General features: G+C 32.8%; 1 protein-coding gene across 5 annotated transcripts in view; it reads right to left on the reverse strand.

Annotated features, from left to right (window-relative positions):
• Positions 1–478: 478 nt before the first annotated feature.
• Positions 479–17,211, reverse strand: part of LOC108569171 (ecdysone receptor-like) — an 82,430-nt gene continuing 65,697 nt past the window's right edge. For all 5 annotated transcript variants that reach the window (XM_017930623.1, XM_017930622.1, XM_017930624.1 and 2 more), the window contains one exon: positions 479–1,165. In XM_017930623.1, the coding sequence (XP_017786112.1) occupies positions 498–932 (435 nt within the window). In that variant the 5' untranslated portion in view covers positions 933–1,165 and the 3' untranslated portion in view covers positions 479–497. The remainder of the gene's footprint in view (positions 1,166–17,211) is intronic.

Consider the following 17,211-nt stretch of genomic DNA (forward strand, 5'->3'; position numbering starts at 1 on the left):
ATTAATAACTGACTTTCGCTTTAGGTTTTTTTTTTGTGTGTGTGCACTTCTTCTTGGGAAGGTCATAAAATTCAGCCACCATGATTTATCCTCATGGGTGACAACCGGCTGTCTCGTACGTGTAATTAGACCGCAATAAATTCGTCCGTCTCATTATAGGACACGAGAACACTTATCACATACGCAAAAAGGATAAGTATGCAAGAAGGATAAGTACACGACATTGACTCATATCGTAAATCTTTTATTCCTTCTGGATTTTTTTACTTTGTTTACTTTGTTGCTTGCTTATTTTTACTTGACTACTTTGAGAGTAATTTAAAAAGATGTTCAATCTTTTTGAAATATATACCATCCATTATTTAGTGCTTCCTTCTAACTGAATTATAACTGAAGACAACTTTTTGAAGTTACTTTCTGTCACAATTGACATTTTGATATAATGATTTGCTTCCTTAGCAACAACAATAATAGTAACCATGGGTGATAGTTCGTAACTAAGGTAATGACTTACCTATTTTGCCATTGGGACTATAAGGATCGTAGCTGCCTGAAGACATTGGAGAAGAATACCCGTTGCTAATGGCAGTGTAGGTGTTGGACGGCGGCCCTGGTGAGGGCGTTAGGGGTGCACTGGTCCCTACGCCGCCTCCAATAATTGTAGCACCACCTGGACTAGGGAGCCACTCGTCGGTTCGAGGCCTCTTACTTAAACTACTGAACGGTCCATTGCCGTTGCTACTAGCACTAAGTCCATTTGAGTTCGTAAGGCCGTTCGTCACTGAACTGCTATGGCCACTGCTGCTGCTTGCCAATGTCACCAAACCGTTCGTAGGTCCGTTTGCAGTCTGCAAACCGTTCGGTGAGTGAAGACGAGGCTCGGTCTTGACCAGCAAGACTTCATCGCGGTACATGTCGTGCTTGATTTCCATCCTCGCGAAAAGAAGGTGATCGTCGCACGATGATTCCAAGGAAAACGTAACGAATGAATTTAAAAAAGAAAAACGTAACGAAATCAGAGGAAAGAAACGAAACAACAAAAGAAAACTGAAAAGAAAACACACCCTCTACGTGTGTGTGTGTGTTTTCTCTTGAGTGATCTCCGCTTTTGAGGGAGGGGCGCTGCACTACCGTCGCGGCTCCAGGCGTGTCATTCTATCACAATCTGAAACAAAAGAATTACCAAATTAGAACATAGGTGTTTAGATCTTCAAACTTATTAATGATAGTACATTTTTGTTATGATGAATCTACAATATACGTTATATCCAAGTTACAAATATATCTCATATTAAGTAGTAAACTATCAAATAAGGAAGGAAAACGTTACATCAGGAATTTTGGACTATTTTGCATCTATACTTGATATAAAACTATCAAAGCATATAGTGGATGCAGCATTAAACCATCAAATTAAAAGAAACATTACTTAGGTGCTTCAATAAAAGGATTATTTATAATTTATTATCTGTATAAATTCTTGAAATATGAAGTTTTTAAGTTTGAAAACAAATTTTATGTAAAAGCTATCTAAAAGTGTATCAGATCATCTTGAAACTAGTTGTGGTTTTAAAAAAAAAGTAATTGTAGCGTTTTAGACGATGCGTACATGTATCTCTAATAAAAATGATGAATAATGGACGAGAAAGTGAGAGCCAAATGATGAATCTATACTACTAAAAATATATCTCATATTCAGTATTAAACTATCAAATTAGGAAAGAAAACATTAGTTAGGTGTTTCTTGGAATTGATCTTCAAGAATTTTGGACTATATTGCATCTACACTATAGTTGATATAAAACTATCAAAGCATATTCTTGAACTATGAAGTTATTTGAGTTTGAAAACAAATTTTATGTAAAAATTGAAACTAGTTGTGGTTTTCAAAAAAAAAAAAATAATTGTATCGTTTCAGACGATGCGTACATATATCTCTAATAAAAATGATGAATAATGGACGAGAAAGTGAGAGCCAAATTTCCCTTTTTCCATTTGCCAAAAACCGTCACATCTGGCGGACATTTCCTTTCGACAACTACACCGAACGCCGTTGGCCAAAAAAAATAGCCGAAACCCAATTAGAAGATACACCGAGATCTTTATTAACGGGACGTCCTTACATGGTGCGCAAAAAGCTATGAGAATAAATAAAAGTATATGACGAAAATTGTAAGTGATGTGAATGTAATGAAAATGAATGGATATGCGCGATGTCAATGAAAGTGTGAATAATCAGAACAAATAATTAAAGGATGATGTGAAAATGGAGATAATTTATGGATGAAGGGATGAAAAGGGAAAATGTTTTCTTTCTTTTTTTGTATTTTGATATGGCAACGGTCGAATATCGGATGACATTATGATAAGGTGGAATGAATGGCCTAAAATAACCCGTCTGTCTCTCTTTCAGTCATGAGGGTGGTTTTTTTTTCCGGGGGTGGGTTTTAGTCTAGACGGGAGCCCTTGCAAACCGGGCAGCAGTACAAGGTCGTGGAACTGGGAAAGTGAAATCCGCGACGCATAAAAACACGCCGACGCCGCCGCCGCCGCCTCACCCTCTCTCTTTCTTCCTTCCTGGGAAAGCCGCCCACCCTGAAAGCGGCGCTGGCGCATTTTCCGACGCCAACCCCCGAAAAAAGTGAAATAACACTGAGAGAAAAGAAAAAAAAAACGTTTTTACCTCCTCCAAACAGCGTGGATTCGTTGGTGGAGAGGGATAAATAAAAATAAATAGAGACTGCGCCGAAATATCAAAAAAAAAAAGGGGGATAACGACCCGTGCGAAGTAATTCTCGCATCGGTTGCTGCAGCCGTCAGAAGCGAAATTAATTTTCCGCCCACGCTTTTCCAAGAAAAGATCGTGGAACGAGGCACGAAATATATAGATATACACACACACACACAAAAAAAAAAATGAGGCTCTGTAGGTGTTTCATTCACGTTCTACAATGCATTATAAATTGGGATGTGAGCCCACAACAATTTAAACAAAATATTTTACGACCGTTAAATACAGCGAAATAGTTTTGCTTGCTAACTTTTTTTTTTACGTAAGAGATGTAGTATATAAGTAACGATTCATTTAATAGTAATAGTACAAAAAAAAACTTTTTCTTTATATAATTATTTATGATTTAAGCATTCGTTTTGTTCAATAATGTAATTATAAGGTTCCGAATTTACGCAATTTCAATTCCACGTGGAATTTTTTACTCAAATCAAAATCGCGTAAATAAAAGCTAATATACGATTTGGAAATACATCAAATACAGAAGACAATAGTAAAATTGTAATATTCGCTATAGAAAATAAACAAGCTCGAAATATTTTGAAGTTCGACTTCAATTTCATTATTAATGTAATTTGTTTGCGGATGATTTTTTATCAATATTTTCATAAATTTGGTTAATTTAAGAGCTTTAAAACAGATATTCTGTAGTGAATGAATGTGGTTCTTCGTACTCACAAACGTTATTTATATTTTCTTCTTGCAGAGACTATCAGGTTTAAACCATTTAAAATATCATTTAATGAATCGCAGCGAACAATTAACGTAACCGAGTAAATTGAAGTGAACGTGTATTGTTTTCATTCAATTTCCTGATTTTCGATGTTTCGATTCTGTCCTTCCCCGACGGTAGGAAATGAAAACATTCAAGGTTCCTTTTGTTGTCTGCTCTGGTTATTATTATTATCATCATTGATGGGTGTGTTCGTATACGTCTGGATGTGCGTGTATACGTATATATACTTGTGAATGGGTGTGTGTGTGTGCAAAAGGGGTGCAGCAGTGGCAGCAGCCGCCGCTCTGCCAAAACCACCCCACAGGACCCATAAACGCGGGGCGTCTAGCCACCCTCGCTTTTCGGCCGATCGATACCACCAGACACAACACACTCGTGCCGCACTCTTCTAATCGCATCTCGTCTTTATCCAAAACCACCCTCCCTTCGCATTCATTATTAAAACCATCCCTTCATCTCACTCTCTCTCTCTCTCATACACTCACTCTTCCCTCCCCCATTGAAAACCATGTCAATCCGAACACACAAACGCCTTTATTTCCGACAATCGATGCATACAGTACATACACACTCACCCACATCACAATGTTATATAATATTCAGTGCATACAGCGAGAGGGGAAGCCGTGCAGCCATCGCCGCCGTCGCTGACGACACTGCATTTATTATTGACGTTTTGATTGTGTATCCAAGTCAAAACAATAGGTGTCCCAGTCTCATCCTAACTACCGTTATGACACTCAATCAATCTAGAACTACTTTTTTAAATTCATTTCATTCTTTTCACAAATTTACTTACTAATATCACTGTAGAAGTATTTTTTTTCTATAATTATTTGTAACTTGTTTCATAACAAACATTGTTTTTAATACGCTTGCCAACAGAAAGCAAAGTTCCTAAGTCGTGGGAAACTTAAAGAATGAGAGTTTTCAAAATAAGGATTAATTTGTAATATCTGTAGTTTTATAAATGAAACAAAAGTTGTAAGTTAAGGATTTACATGTAACAGAAATAATCCAAAGTATAAGATCTTTAAATATATATAATATGTAATAAGATTAGATATGTTATTTGATTTTTCTGTAGTGTGTCGAACTCAAAAGAAAACAATAGGAAAATTTAGACAGTAAACTGATGCAGATGTATAGTTTTTCTTTCTTTTTTGGCTCTCAGTTAGTTTCGTACCAAAAAAAGCTAAAAAGTTGGAAAATTTAGGGAATTTGGGTTTTCAAATTTATAACATTTGCAAAGAATAACTGAAGTTTTCTTTCTACTAAATGAAAAGATTGGTTTCTAAATTGTTTTCCAAAAAGGAATTGTCTCTCAATTTGTCTTGTCCCAAAAAAAGTAAATACTTAAGATGTTTAAAAACTTAAACAATTTAAAGAATTAGATTTATCAAAATAAAGATTAATTTGTAACATTTGCAAAAAATAACTCAAGTTTCCTTTCTACTAAATTTCTTTATCATAACTTGAAATGTAAGCATTTCCATGTAACGGGAATAATGCAGAGATTAGATCTGTTATTTCATTTTTGCTGCAGTGTATCAGACTCAAAGGGAAACAATAGGAAAATTTAAAGAGTAATCTGATGGAGATGTATAGTTTTTCTTCCTTTTTGGCTCTCAGTTAGTTTCGTACCAAAAAAAAAGCTAAAAACTTGGAAAATTTAGAGAATTTGAGTTTTCAAATTTGTAACATTTGCAAAAAATAACTGAAGTTTTCTTTCTACTGAATGGAAAGATTGGTTTCTAAATTGTTTTCCAAAAAGGAATTGTTTCTTTCCTACTAAATTTGTTTATCATAAGTTGTAAGGTAAGCATTTCCATGTAACAGGAATAATGCAGAGATTAGATCTGTTATTTCATTTTTGCTGCAGTGTATTGGAAAACTTAAAAAATTTAAAGAATTAAAGTTATCAAAATAAAGATTAATTTGTAAAATTTGCAAAGAATAACTGAAGTTTCTTTTCTACTAAATTTGTTTATCATAAGTTGTAAAGTAAGAATTTCCATGTAACAGGAATAATGCAGAGATTAGTTCTGTTATTTCATTTTTGCTACAGTGTATCAGACTCAAAGGGAAACAATAGGAAAATTTAAAGAGTAATCTGATGGAGATGTATAGTTTTTCATTCTTTTTTGGCTCTCAGTTAGTTTCGTAACAAAAAAAGCTAAAAACTTGGAAAATTTAGAGATTTTGGGTTTTCAAATTTGTAACATTTGCAAAGAATAACTGAAGTTTTCTACTAAATGAAAATATTGGTTTCTAAATTGTTTTCCAACAAGGAATTGTCTCTCAGTTAGTTTTGTACCAAAAAAAAAATACCTAAGAAGTTTAAAAACTTGAAAAATTTAAAGAATTAGAGTTATCAAAATAAAGAATAATTTTTAATATCTGCAAAGAATAACTGAAGTTTCCTTTCTACTAAATTTGTTTATCATAAGTTGTAAGGTAAGCATTTCCATGTAACAGGAATAATGCAGAGATTAGATTTGTTATTTCATTTTTGGTGCAGTGTATCAGACTCACAGAAAAACAATAGGAAAATTTAAAGAGTAATCTGATGGAGATGTATAGTTTTTCTTTTCTTTTTGGCTCTCAGTTAGTTTCGTGCCAAAAAAAAAGCTAAAAACTTGGAAAATTTAGAAAATTTTGAGTTTTCAAAATAAAGATTAATTTGTAACATTTGCAAAGAATAACGTTGAATGACGTTTTCTTTCTACTAAATGAAAAGATTGGTTTCTAAATTGTTTTCCAAAAAGGAATTGTTTCTCAGTTAGTTTTGTATCAAAAACTTGGAAAATTTAAAGAATTAGAGTTATCAAAATAAAGATTAATTTATAATATCTGCAAAGATAACTGAAGTTTCTTTTCTACTAAATTTGTTTATCATAAGTTGTAAAGTAAGCATTTCCATGTAACAGGAATAATGTAGAGATTAGATCTGTTATTTCATTTTTGCTGCAGTGTATCAGACTCAAAGGGAAACAATAGGAAAATTTAAAGAGTAATCTGATGGAGATGTATAGTTTTTCTTTTCTTTTTTGGCTCTCAGTTAGTTTCGTACCAAAAAAAGGTAAAAACTTGGAAAATTTAGAGAATTTGAGTTTTCAAATTTGTAACATTTGCAAAGAATAACTGAAGTTTTCTTTCTACTAAATGAAAATATTGGTTTATAAATTGTTTTCCAAAAAGGAATTGTCTCTCAGTTAGTTTTGTACCAAAAAAATTAAATACCTAAGACGTTCAAAAACTAGGAAAATTTAAAGAATTAGAGTTATGAAAATAAAGATTAATTTGTAATATCTGCAAAGAATAACTGATGTTTCCTTTCTACTAAATTTGTTTATCATAAGTTGTAAGGTAAGCATTTCCATGTAACAGGAATAATGCAGAGATTAGATCTGTTATTTCATTTTTGCTGCAGTGTATCAGACTCAAAGGGAAACAATAGGAAAATTTAAAGAGTAATCTGATGGAGATGTATAGTTTTTCTTCCTTTTTGGCTCTCAGTTAGTTTCGTGCCAGCGCCAGTGGCGCGCCGTTTCAAGAGTGAAAAGTACTTGAGAGCCGGAGCTCCGGAGAGAGAGGAGGCACGATGCTAGAGAGATATAATCCGCTTTTTATGCAAAGCCCTTCTGGAGGAGAGATACTCTTGTAGAGTCGGCGTTGCTATCTGTGCACGATCGAAACTGAAGAAAAGAAGTGGTGAACAAAAAGAAAATCCACAAAGAAACAAAAGGCCACCCCTCACACTACACGCACACCCGATCATCATAGCTATTATTATTTCCTTATTGTTGCCTACTGCCAAAATCGCATTAGTTGCGTCTCGTAGCTTCAATCAGGCCACGAAACTCCCGAGAGGAGGAAGGAATAAGGTCAATTGGCAATGTCCGATGTAGCGAAGATGAATAGCTTCGCGCGAATTTTGATTAAAATTATACGTGAAGCCCATGATTAATCTCCGGGATTAATCGTATTAAAAAAGCAAACCTTTATTGACTCGAAATTTAATCACGTTCTTCATTACCTGCATTTAGTTGAAAACCAATCATAATTCCGTATGCAGCGAAGCGCAAATAATTCAATTCATTCGCATTCGAGTCTTCTCGAAGAGAGTCTTCAAAAACGAAAAGCAATTTGGGTAACCTAGGATAAAAACAGGTTTGCTATTTCCCCCGGAGGAAATTTTATGTTACGGAGATTTTATCGCTTCTCTTCCTCAGACAGAGTTGCACGAACGAACGAACGGAGGAATCAAGTGATGAAGTGTGTATGCGCCCATATCTTCACAATATCTATATTTTTTTTTTGCTCGTCTGCACTCTAAGGGATGATTTAGTATTTATATGAATCTTCGTTTTATATATATATATTTTTTTCTTGTTTGGTTGTTATTCTCGGGCGGTTTTCGATACAGAAATCGTTTGCGGTTATTGCTCGTAAATCAGGAACAGAATCCGCTTCGGTAACATTTCCAGTGTGGGCGAAGGAGTGAAGAGAACCGAACAACAAAAGATGAAGAAGAAGAAAAAAATGAATAAGCAGAGGAGGAATTTTATGGGGCGACGAGATTCCTTGATGGGGAAAAAATTCAGTGAATTCGGAGGAGGAAAAAAAGAAGTATATTGGAGGAGTCGAGGCTTTTCGGGATTGAAATTGTAACGCTCCTCCGTCCATATTTACATTCCATTTCACGTTGAGCCGAAGCTTTATTAAACATTCGTTTGCTCTTCAAATTCAAATGGAATGAGATGCCTTCTCTGAAGAGGTGTACAATATTTGTAGTTACAATCGATGTATTTGTTAGCTGAAAAGTGTGTAATTCAATATAGAGGAACAAAAACTATTAGATTTAGTTTAAAGATCACAGTTTTATCTTTAATATACATGTTTAATAATCTAATTAGCACGTGTGGTTATCGAGTAATTGGATAAAAAGTGAAGACGTGTAAAAAATATTTACATATTCCCATATTTTGATCATTAATTAACTTAACGTAATATTAGTTATATCAAGAAAAGGTCAATTTATCACCACTTCTGGTATACTCATAAAATATGTAACAAAACAAACATACTAATCACCCATCTAAATACTATCATTTCCAAGCGTTGCTTAACTTACGTTACGTCAATTAGCACGTCTGGTTTTGGAGTAATTGGATAAAAAGTGGAGACTTGAAACAGGTCAATTTATGATCACTTCTGGTATAATCATAAAATATGTAAGTTTTCGTGATGTAATAACAAAAAAAAACATACTAAACAGATCACCCATCTAAATACTATCATTTCCAAGCGTTGCTTAACTTACGTTTGATAAAAAAGCATTATACCCATCGCCATTATCTTATACTGATAATCCAATTAGCACGTGTAGTTTTGGAGTAATTGGATAAAAAGTGAAGACGTGAAAAGGGTAAATTTATGATCAGTTCTTGTATAATCATAAAATATGTAAGTTTTCGTGATGTAATAACAAAACAAACATACTAAACAGATGACCCATCTAAATAGTATCATTTCCACGCGTTGTTTAACTTACGTTTGATAAAGCTTTGTACCCAATAGATATTGTCTTCATATTATATCATATTATATCATAAGGTTGGCGGATGACGCAAAACCTGGGTATTTCCCGCTTCGGAAAATGAGAAATGGAAATTCCCTCTGATCACAACGAAACACCCCTTATTTCTAAATGATTACATAACTCTGGCGCAACACATTTTTGTCTCATATCACGCAAAGTGCGGATGCACCATTACATCAAACAATGTGCAATTATTTAAATAAGTTACGTAACATTCGTGACTCATTGAATAAGTATTTATTTAGTCAACTATTTTCTGCATATTTCAATTTAAATAATTACATTTTTTAATTATTGTATTAAACCTAGTATTTAACAATTAACACTATAATGATTGTATACTAATAATTATTAAATTAGAATTAATTTCCTGCACATTAATTTCCACATAAAGAAAGAAAAAATGTTAATGTGTAATATATTATTTTCTGTCACAAAACATTCAAAGTAACCGCGAAAACCGCAAAGTTCATAACGTAAATTTCCTGATTGTACAATGAGACACATTCTATTTTTTTTTCTACACAACTATACAAAAGAAGTAGAACAATGTTATGAATGTTAGTGTTAAACAACAAAGCCGATTCTCAAAATAACCTATAATTCGTGTTTCTTCGAGCGCTTTTAAGGGAAAATAATAATATAATATTAAGAGCATTCTATTGTTACTCGTTGAAAATACCAAAGGATAATTGCGTTTCAATTAAATGGAAAAATCGTGCTTAGGTAATAATGTTCTGCAACATTTTATGATATTCAAAGATGAAGATGAAGAAAAATTGTGCCTAAGTTATTTTGCATTGTAAATGTCGATTTCGAAGGTGCTACAAATTTGTAATTGAGTAATTGGAATCATTTGCGCAAATTTTAAATTTTGACATTTGTGAATGTCGATTTCAAAGATGCTACAAATTTGTAATTGAGTAATTGGAAACATTTACGCAAACTTTAAATTTTAACATTTGTTAATGTCGATTTCAAAGATGCTACAAATTTGTAATTGAGTAATTGGAATCATTTGCGCAATCTTGATTGATATAGTTTTGTACATTTGTGAATGTCGATTTCAAGGATGCTACAAATTTCTAATTGAGTAATTGGAATCATTTGCGCAAACTTCAAATTTTAAAGATGTTACAAATTTGTAATAGAGTAATTGCAATCATTTGCGCAAACTTTAAATTTTAACATTTGTGAATATCCATTTCAAAGATGCTATAAATTTGTAATTGGGTAATTGGAATCATTTGCGCAAACTTGAATGATATAGTTTATACATTTGTGAATGTCGATTTCAAGGATGCTAGAAATTTGTAATTGAGTAATTTGAATCATTTGTGCAAACTTGATTGATATAGTTTTTACATTTGTGAATATCGATTTAAAAGATGATACAAATTTGTAATTGAGTAATTGAAATCAATTTGCGCAAACTATAAATTTTAATATTTGTGAATGTCGATTTCAAAGATGCTACAAATTTGTAAATCGGTAATTGGAATCATTTGCGCAAACTTGATTGATATAGTTTTTACATTTGTGAATGTCGATTTTAAAGATGATTCAAATATGTAATTTTGTAATTGGAATCATTTGCGCAAACTTTAAATTTTAACATTTGTGAATGTCGATTTCAAGGATGATTCAAATATGTAATTTTGTAATTGGAATCATTTGCGCAAACTTTAAATTTTTACATTTGTGAATGTCAATTTCAAAGATGCTACAAATTTGTAATTGGGTAATTGAAATAAATTTGCGCAAACTTTAAATTTTAACATTTGTGAATGTCGATTTTAAAGATGCTACAAATTTGTAATTGGGTAATTGGAATCTTTTGCGCAAACTTTAATGATATTTTTTTTACATAGTTTGTGACACACCTTAAGAGTAGATCTTTCTGTAAATCGTGCTACTGAGATTTAAAGTTGCATAATATGGAATAACAACAAAAAAAAATAATAAGCGGAGGAATAATCTTAAGGTCATTGAGCTATTTATATTCTTGTGTTGTAGAATGTTGTTGAGGATTAAGTAAGATCAAAGCATGATTTAACAACTTTATTAATGCAGTTTAGAACGTAAGCAACACGTGTGTAATAGTTATGTAATTTGTTTGAAATGAAGCAAAATATTATTACGTGTAAAATTTATAGTGAATTCTGTTGTTAACAAAAGCTTTTTCGAATTGATTTTAATGAATGAAATACAATTATTAATTTTATTTACTATATAAATGAAAGTTGTAGCTCAAATTTAGAATGTAATAAACGTATATATTTATGTAACAAATTCTGATACTGTTTGTTATTAAATATACTTGATTTTTGTTTTAATAAAAGTTGTGAAACAACTTTTTTTTTACAATTTTGAAAGGAATTCTGGTTTGGACGAATTAATGTGTTAATTAAGCCAACTGCAGTTTAGAATGTAGGAAACACATGCATTTATGTAATAAATACTGGTGATATAAAATTAATTAAGTGGATAAAACTTAAATGTTTAATTTTTGATTTATTAAAAAAAAAAATGAAATGTTTGACCGATTATTGTTATATAAATAAAAGTTATGAAGTAGTTCTTAAAATTTCTAAAGGAATTATCGTGGAGTTGAATTGAATTGATGAGATAAATGAAGGCAACTTGGGATGTGAATATAATAATACAAAAAAAAAATGAGACAACGAGAGAGAGAGTGAGTGAGTGAGTATTCTGAAGGTATTGTGTGTTGGTGTTATCGTAGCTTCCTCTATGTATTTATATAATGTGCATTGAATGTTGGCTGGCCCTTGGTATTGAAACTGGATGGAGAATGTGTACTAAAGAGTGTGAGTATGTGTGTGCTGTATTGAAGTTCGATGGAAAAGGAAAGCTGAATCTAGAGAGTGAGAGGAGGAGAGAGATGAGGTGGTGGATGAGGAAGAGATGGAGGTGGCGGCGGTGGCGGCGGCCGAGGAAGGCGGAGGCGGCGCGCGGCGTGCGGGGGCTTTGGCGTGGCCCCATTGAGCCATATAGTCTGGCTGGGAATATCGACCGCCGCGTCCGTCCCTCGCACAGCACGGATTCCACCCCCGCCGTCCCCGGGTGCAGCTCCTACTATTCCGTGACCTCTGAACCCTGCTGAAGGCTGCGACCCAGATAACTACTATACACACACACACACACACTAGTTCACGTTATAACAAACTAACTACAAAAATAAAAACGCGAGCGTTGGAAAAAGAAACGCCGACGTTCAAGAGCAGATCCTATATTTATGCTAAATACACGAGCCCTTAATGCAAAACCACACTTAGTTACGCGCTTTAATTCACTTAAAACAACAATTTAATAAAGATCACACACATCTCACGTATTCACTTTTCCAATTTGTGCTTTTTTTCTTCACTTATATAACAATATTTAAAAATTATAAAAGAAGTTTCAATTGCAATCAATTTCAGTATTAATTCAGTTTCTGTGTCGTTCATCAATCGATCCAAAAGCTTACAATACCGTTTTTTTTTCATAGCGCACAGCAAAGAGGAAAGCTTTGATCGTGGATTGGTTCATACATTTTTGTGGATGGGTAAGATTAATTAGGTGTTTGCTGAAGGAAACGACGCTGACGAAAGCAAAATTAATGAAGATTAAACACGTAATACTTGATTCCGGCACTAATGAGAATCCGCTAATTGTCGTGAGAGGCTTTTCTAGAAGAAGGGAAAAGAAATTTACTAATTGCTGTATGTGTGTATGGATTCACTGCATACGAAAGTCGGGGAATTATCCGCGAATCTTCGCTTTCGGAGAAAGTCTTGACATCAAGTGGAAGCACTAATGCAAACAATTTGCTTCTCGGCTCTTAACGACCTAAAGAAATCAACTTTTATTGAATCGAAACTTTAATATATAAATATTTGAAGATTATAAACGCACAAATAACTTATTGTTAATTATCATTTGTTGTTGTTTTTTTATAATAAATTGGAGCAAGTATAGATCTAATGCGGATGCACACATGGGATTACTGAAACCTAACCTGGTTCCTGGCAGCGCGTGTAATTGGTTTTGCAGGCATAAATCCCGAAAGGATTCGATCTCAAAGGGCTTCCGTTAAGTCGTTCAACAGCGAAAAAGAGAAACTCTTTCTTTTTTATTCACTTTAACTAGTTCTGTTTCCCATCCATTTATCATAATGATATAAAATTTTATTTTAAGAATCCTCTACAGCAACCTTATTCTGAAAAAACATGAAAAAAATAACTTAACTCTTTGAAGACAACTTCGTCAACTAAATCAACATATGATAGTATGGTCTATAAACATTCATCCCTTGACATACCAACAAAATTCAAGGATAATTTCTCTTTCCTGAACATTTTCTCGAAAATTATACAAATTCCCACTAGGAATGTTCATAAGGTGGTACAATGTCTGTCCCATTCCTTCTCAAAGAGTTAATTCTGTTATAATTTTATTGATTGAACTAGTTTTTATTTATAGGAACATATACCATTAATTAAATAAGTGTATAAAATCAATATTTCGTAAATATGTTTAACTTTTGATTTAGTTACGTAACATGAATAATATATCCTAATTCTGTTATGTTTTTGGGGGTGAAAGGAATTAATTAATAGTGTATCGCTTCGAAATCTCCACCCTCGAAGTATGCAAAGCGAAAGGTCATATTACATAAGTTTTTCTTTTGAAAAGATGTTACATCTGGTTGAAGGTTTCGTTGGTAACCCGAGGGGAAATATTCATGTACGCTTAGTATATAGTCCTCATTAAGCTTCAAAGGGCTGCCTATTACTCAGGTATGTTGAACATTCAACATCAAATTACATACATCTTTCCGTTATATTAATTTACGCTAATATTGTAATTAAACTTCATAACTTTCATTAAAAGTCAACCTTCAACTGCACCGAAAAATAAGCAATCAACAGAACAACGAATTCCACTTTACCACCCATGTTGCACTTATTGGATACAAGCTATAGATGAATTAAAGAAAACAAAATGTTAATGTCATAAATCAAATGTAATTGAGAAATGTCATGTATAAATTGCTGTCAAAATGACATTTCTTCAACAAAAAATATGTAATTTTTGTTTTGATAATTAAATGTAAATAATTTTACTTTTTCTTTATAAAATTTTGAATGGGCAAATGTCAAAAAAATGACATTGCTGTCATCTTGACATTTCGTTTATTATTGCTCTCAAGATGACATTTCTTCAACAAAAATTATGTAATTCTTGTTGTGATAATTAAATGTAAATAATTTTACTTTTTCTTTATAAAATTTTGACCTTCCTAATTTCTTATAGAATGGACAAATGCAAAAAAAAATGACATTGCTGTCATCTTGACTTTTCTTTTATTATTGCTCTCAAGATGACATTTCTTCAACAAAAATTATGTAATTCTTGTTGTGATAATTAAATATAAATAATTTAACTTTTTCTTTATAAAATTTTGAGATTCCTAATTTCCTATAGAATGGACAAATATCAAAAAAATTGACATTGCTCTCATCTTCACATTTCGTTTATTATTGCTCTCAAGATGACATTTCTTCAACAAAAATTATGTAATTCTTGTTGTTATAATTAAAAATTTTGACCTTCCTAATTTCTTATAGAATGGACAAATGTCAAAAAAAAATTGACATTGCTGTCATCTTGACATTTCATTTATTATTGCTGTCAAGATAACATTTCTTTAACCAAAATTATGTAATTCTTGTTGTGATAATTAAATGTAAATAATTTTACTTTTTCTTTATAAAATTTTGAGATTCCTAATTTCTTATAGAATGGGCAAATGTCAAAAAAAAATGACATTGCTGTCATCTTGACATTTCATTTATTTTTAAAATGTCAAGATGACAATTGTTCAACAAAAAATATCCTAGGTTTTAATATTTTATAGTGTACGTAAAATGTTTGAATAGAGAAATGTCAAAAAATTGACATTTCTGTCATTTTGACATAACTTTTATTGTTGCTGCCAAGATGACATTTTTTTACATAAATATTTTAAAGATCTATAGGAAATAGTTAACTCGTTGTTTGAAGATTTTGACCTTATAAAGATTTCGGTTTCAATAGTAGTAAATTGCTATTGGGATTGTTCCAGATTGTGTGTACGCAGTGAAAGTTTGCTGCTGGATCAGATTTGAGCAAAGGATAAAGTTGGACGATTTCTGATCGATCGGAGCGCATTAATCGTCTGAAAGGGAGGACGATGAAAAGAAATAAAAGAAGGAAAAAGAGTTTTGTCGTGTTTTGTGCGAGTCAGCGGAATTGGAACGTTTTAATTTGGCTCTGCCTCCCTCGCACTTATATAATACTTTCTTTCTTCTTCGTTTTTTTCTCTCTCTCTCTCTCATCGTGTTCGCACAGCTCTTCCTATTTCTTTTACTGGTTGCGGCAGGGTTGGTCTGAAGGAGGGTTGGTTTCCTCCGTCTCGGACCGGTATAAGTGGTGAATGGCGTCGCGACGGCGCGCTGCAACCCCTCCGTATTCAGGTCACCAGACTGCAATGGGAGTAAAAAGGAAATCCTTCCCGCTGCCACCGTTTTCACCCTCGCCCCTACCGACTAGCACGAGGATTCTTCCGCACTCCTCCACACCCTCTACTACGCAGTATACATCCCATCAAAGCTACGTAACGAAACAAATTACATTTTCCCTTCACTTCTCAGTACATCAATCAATGAAAATTCACTCCAACAAAAACCAAAATAATATCAATTGCAACTTTCGAAAACTTGATCGAAACCATTATTTACAGATGATCGAAAATCAATACTCAACTCAAACGTATATAATCTTAATACAAATTGATTTTATGTTCGTATTTATGAAATGGCTTTGCTTATTAAGTGATTAGCGTTTTGGGCTTACAATCGATCCACTTAATTTCGTGGAATGAGCGAAAGTTTTAATGGAAGCTAAAGATAAGACAATATAAAATATTTAGGATTTGAGCAGTCGGTGTTATGAGGTTTCTCGTGCTCAGTCTAGAACTTATTACAGCGTGTGTGAAAGATAAGCTTTAGAACTGCGCTCGAAAGGGAGAACCTCGCCCTTAATACACGTTTACTCTCCTCGGCTTTATCCCTAGCTTTATGGAACGCATCGTAAAATTTAATACAAAGAAATTACAGTTCGGATACGTCCACATTCTGCTGGCCTTCACTTCTGAAAGCAATCGGTCAATGAGCCGAAGACATTACATAGATCATAAATTGGATTTTTATACCCTTCGTGCATTTTACGATAATACTTGTAAATTCTCAAATTGGTTTGTTTTTACTGTTAATATTCTCTATCAGATAATGTTTACAGTAAAGATTTGTTTCCACATCTTTATTATTAAAGCGTAGTTTTATACTAAAAAAAAACATTGATGAAGTATCTAAATCATAAGAAATCTTTGAATACTTTTAAATACTCAAATTATTTGTTTTTAATGCTAAAATTCTCTATCAGATAATGTTTACACTCAAGATTTGTTTCCAGATATTTTTTTATAAAAGAGTAGTTTATACTAAAATACATTGATTCGTGATGAAGTATCTAAATTATAAGGAATCATTGAAGATTGTAGTTTATAGGTAAAATTTTATTGTTCAATTTCCACAGCTGATTACAACAAAGCAGAAAACACCACAAATCTGTCAGTACTCTTATTGGAAAGGTCATAATTTTGTTTATTAGTTATATGTTAGAAGATGTCATTAACGTGCATGGTTATTTATAAATTAAATAAAACGTGCCATTTGGTAAAAATCAATGATTCTTTCTTAATTCCATCTTAAAGTAGTAACGATTTCCTCATAAAATCAGTGCTTTTCTTAGGTTTAAAGATTGCGTATTAAAAGTTAATTGTTGGTGTGAAAGGGCCGCAATTCCGCGTGAATAGTTGATTACGTCGCGCTAATACTTTCGACACTGACCCAGATCCTCAAGTTCCATAAGCGTCCGAGGAAGAAAACTGGGACATGATCAAAGGATCGTATAAAACGTTGATGATAATAGCTTCTACCAACTTTAATGCATCCCTCATCTCTCTGTATAAAG

This window comes from Nicrophorus vespilloides, unplaced genomic scaffold, assembly GCF_001412225.1.
Source record: "Nicrophorus vespilloides isolate i.1.1-1 unplaced genomic scaffold, Nicve_v1.0, whole genome shotgun sequence".
NCBI classification, from domain to species: domain Eukaryota; kingdom Metazoa; phylum Arthropoda; class Insecta; order Coleoptera; family Silphidae; genus Nicrophorus; species Nicrophorus vespilloides.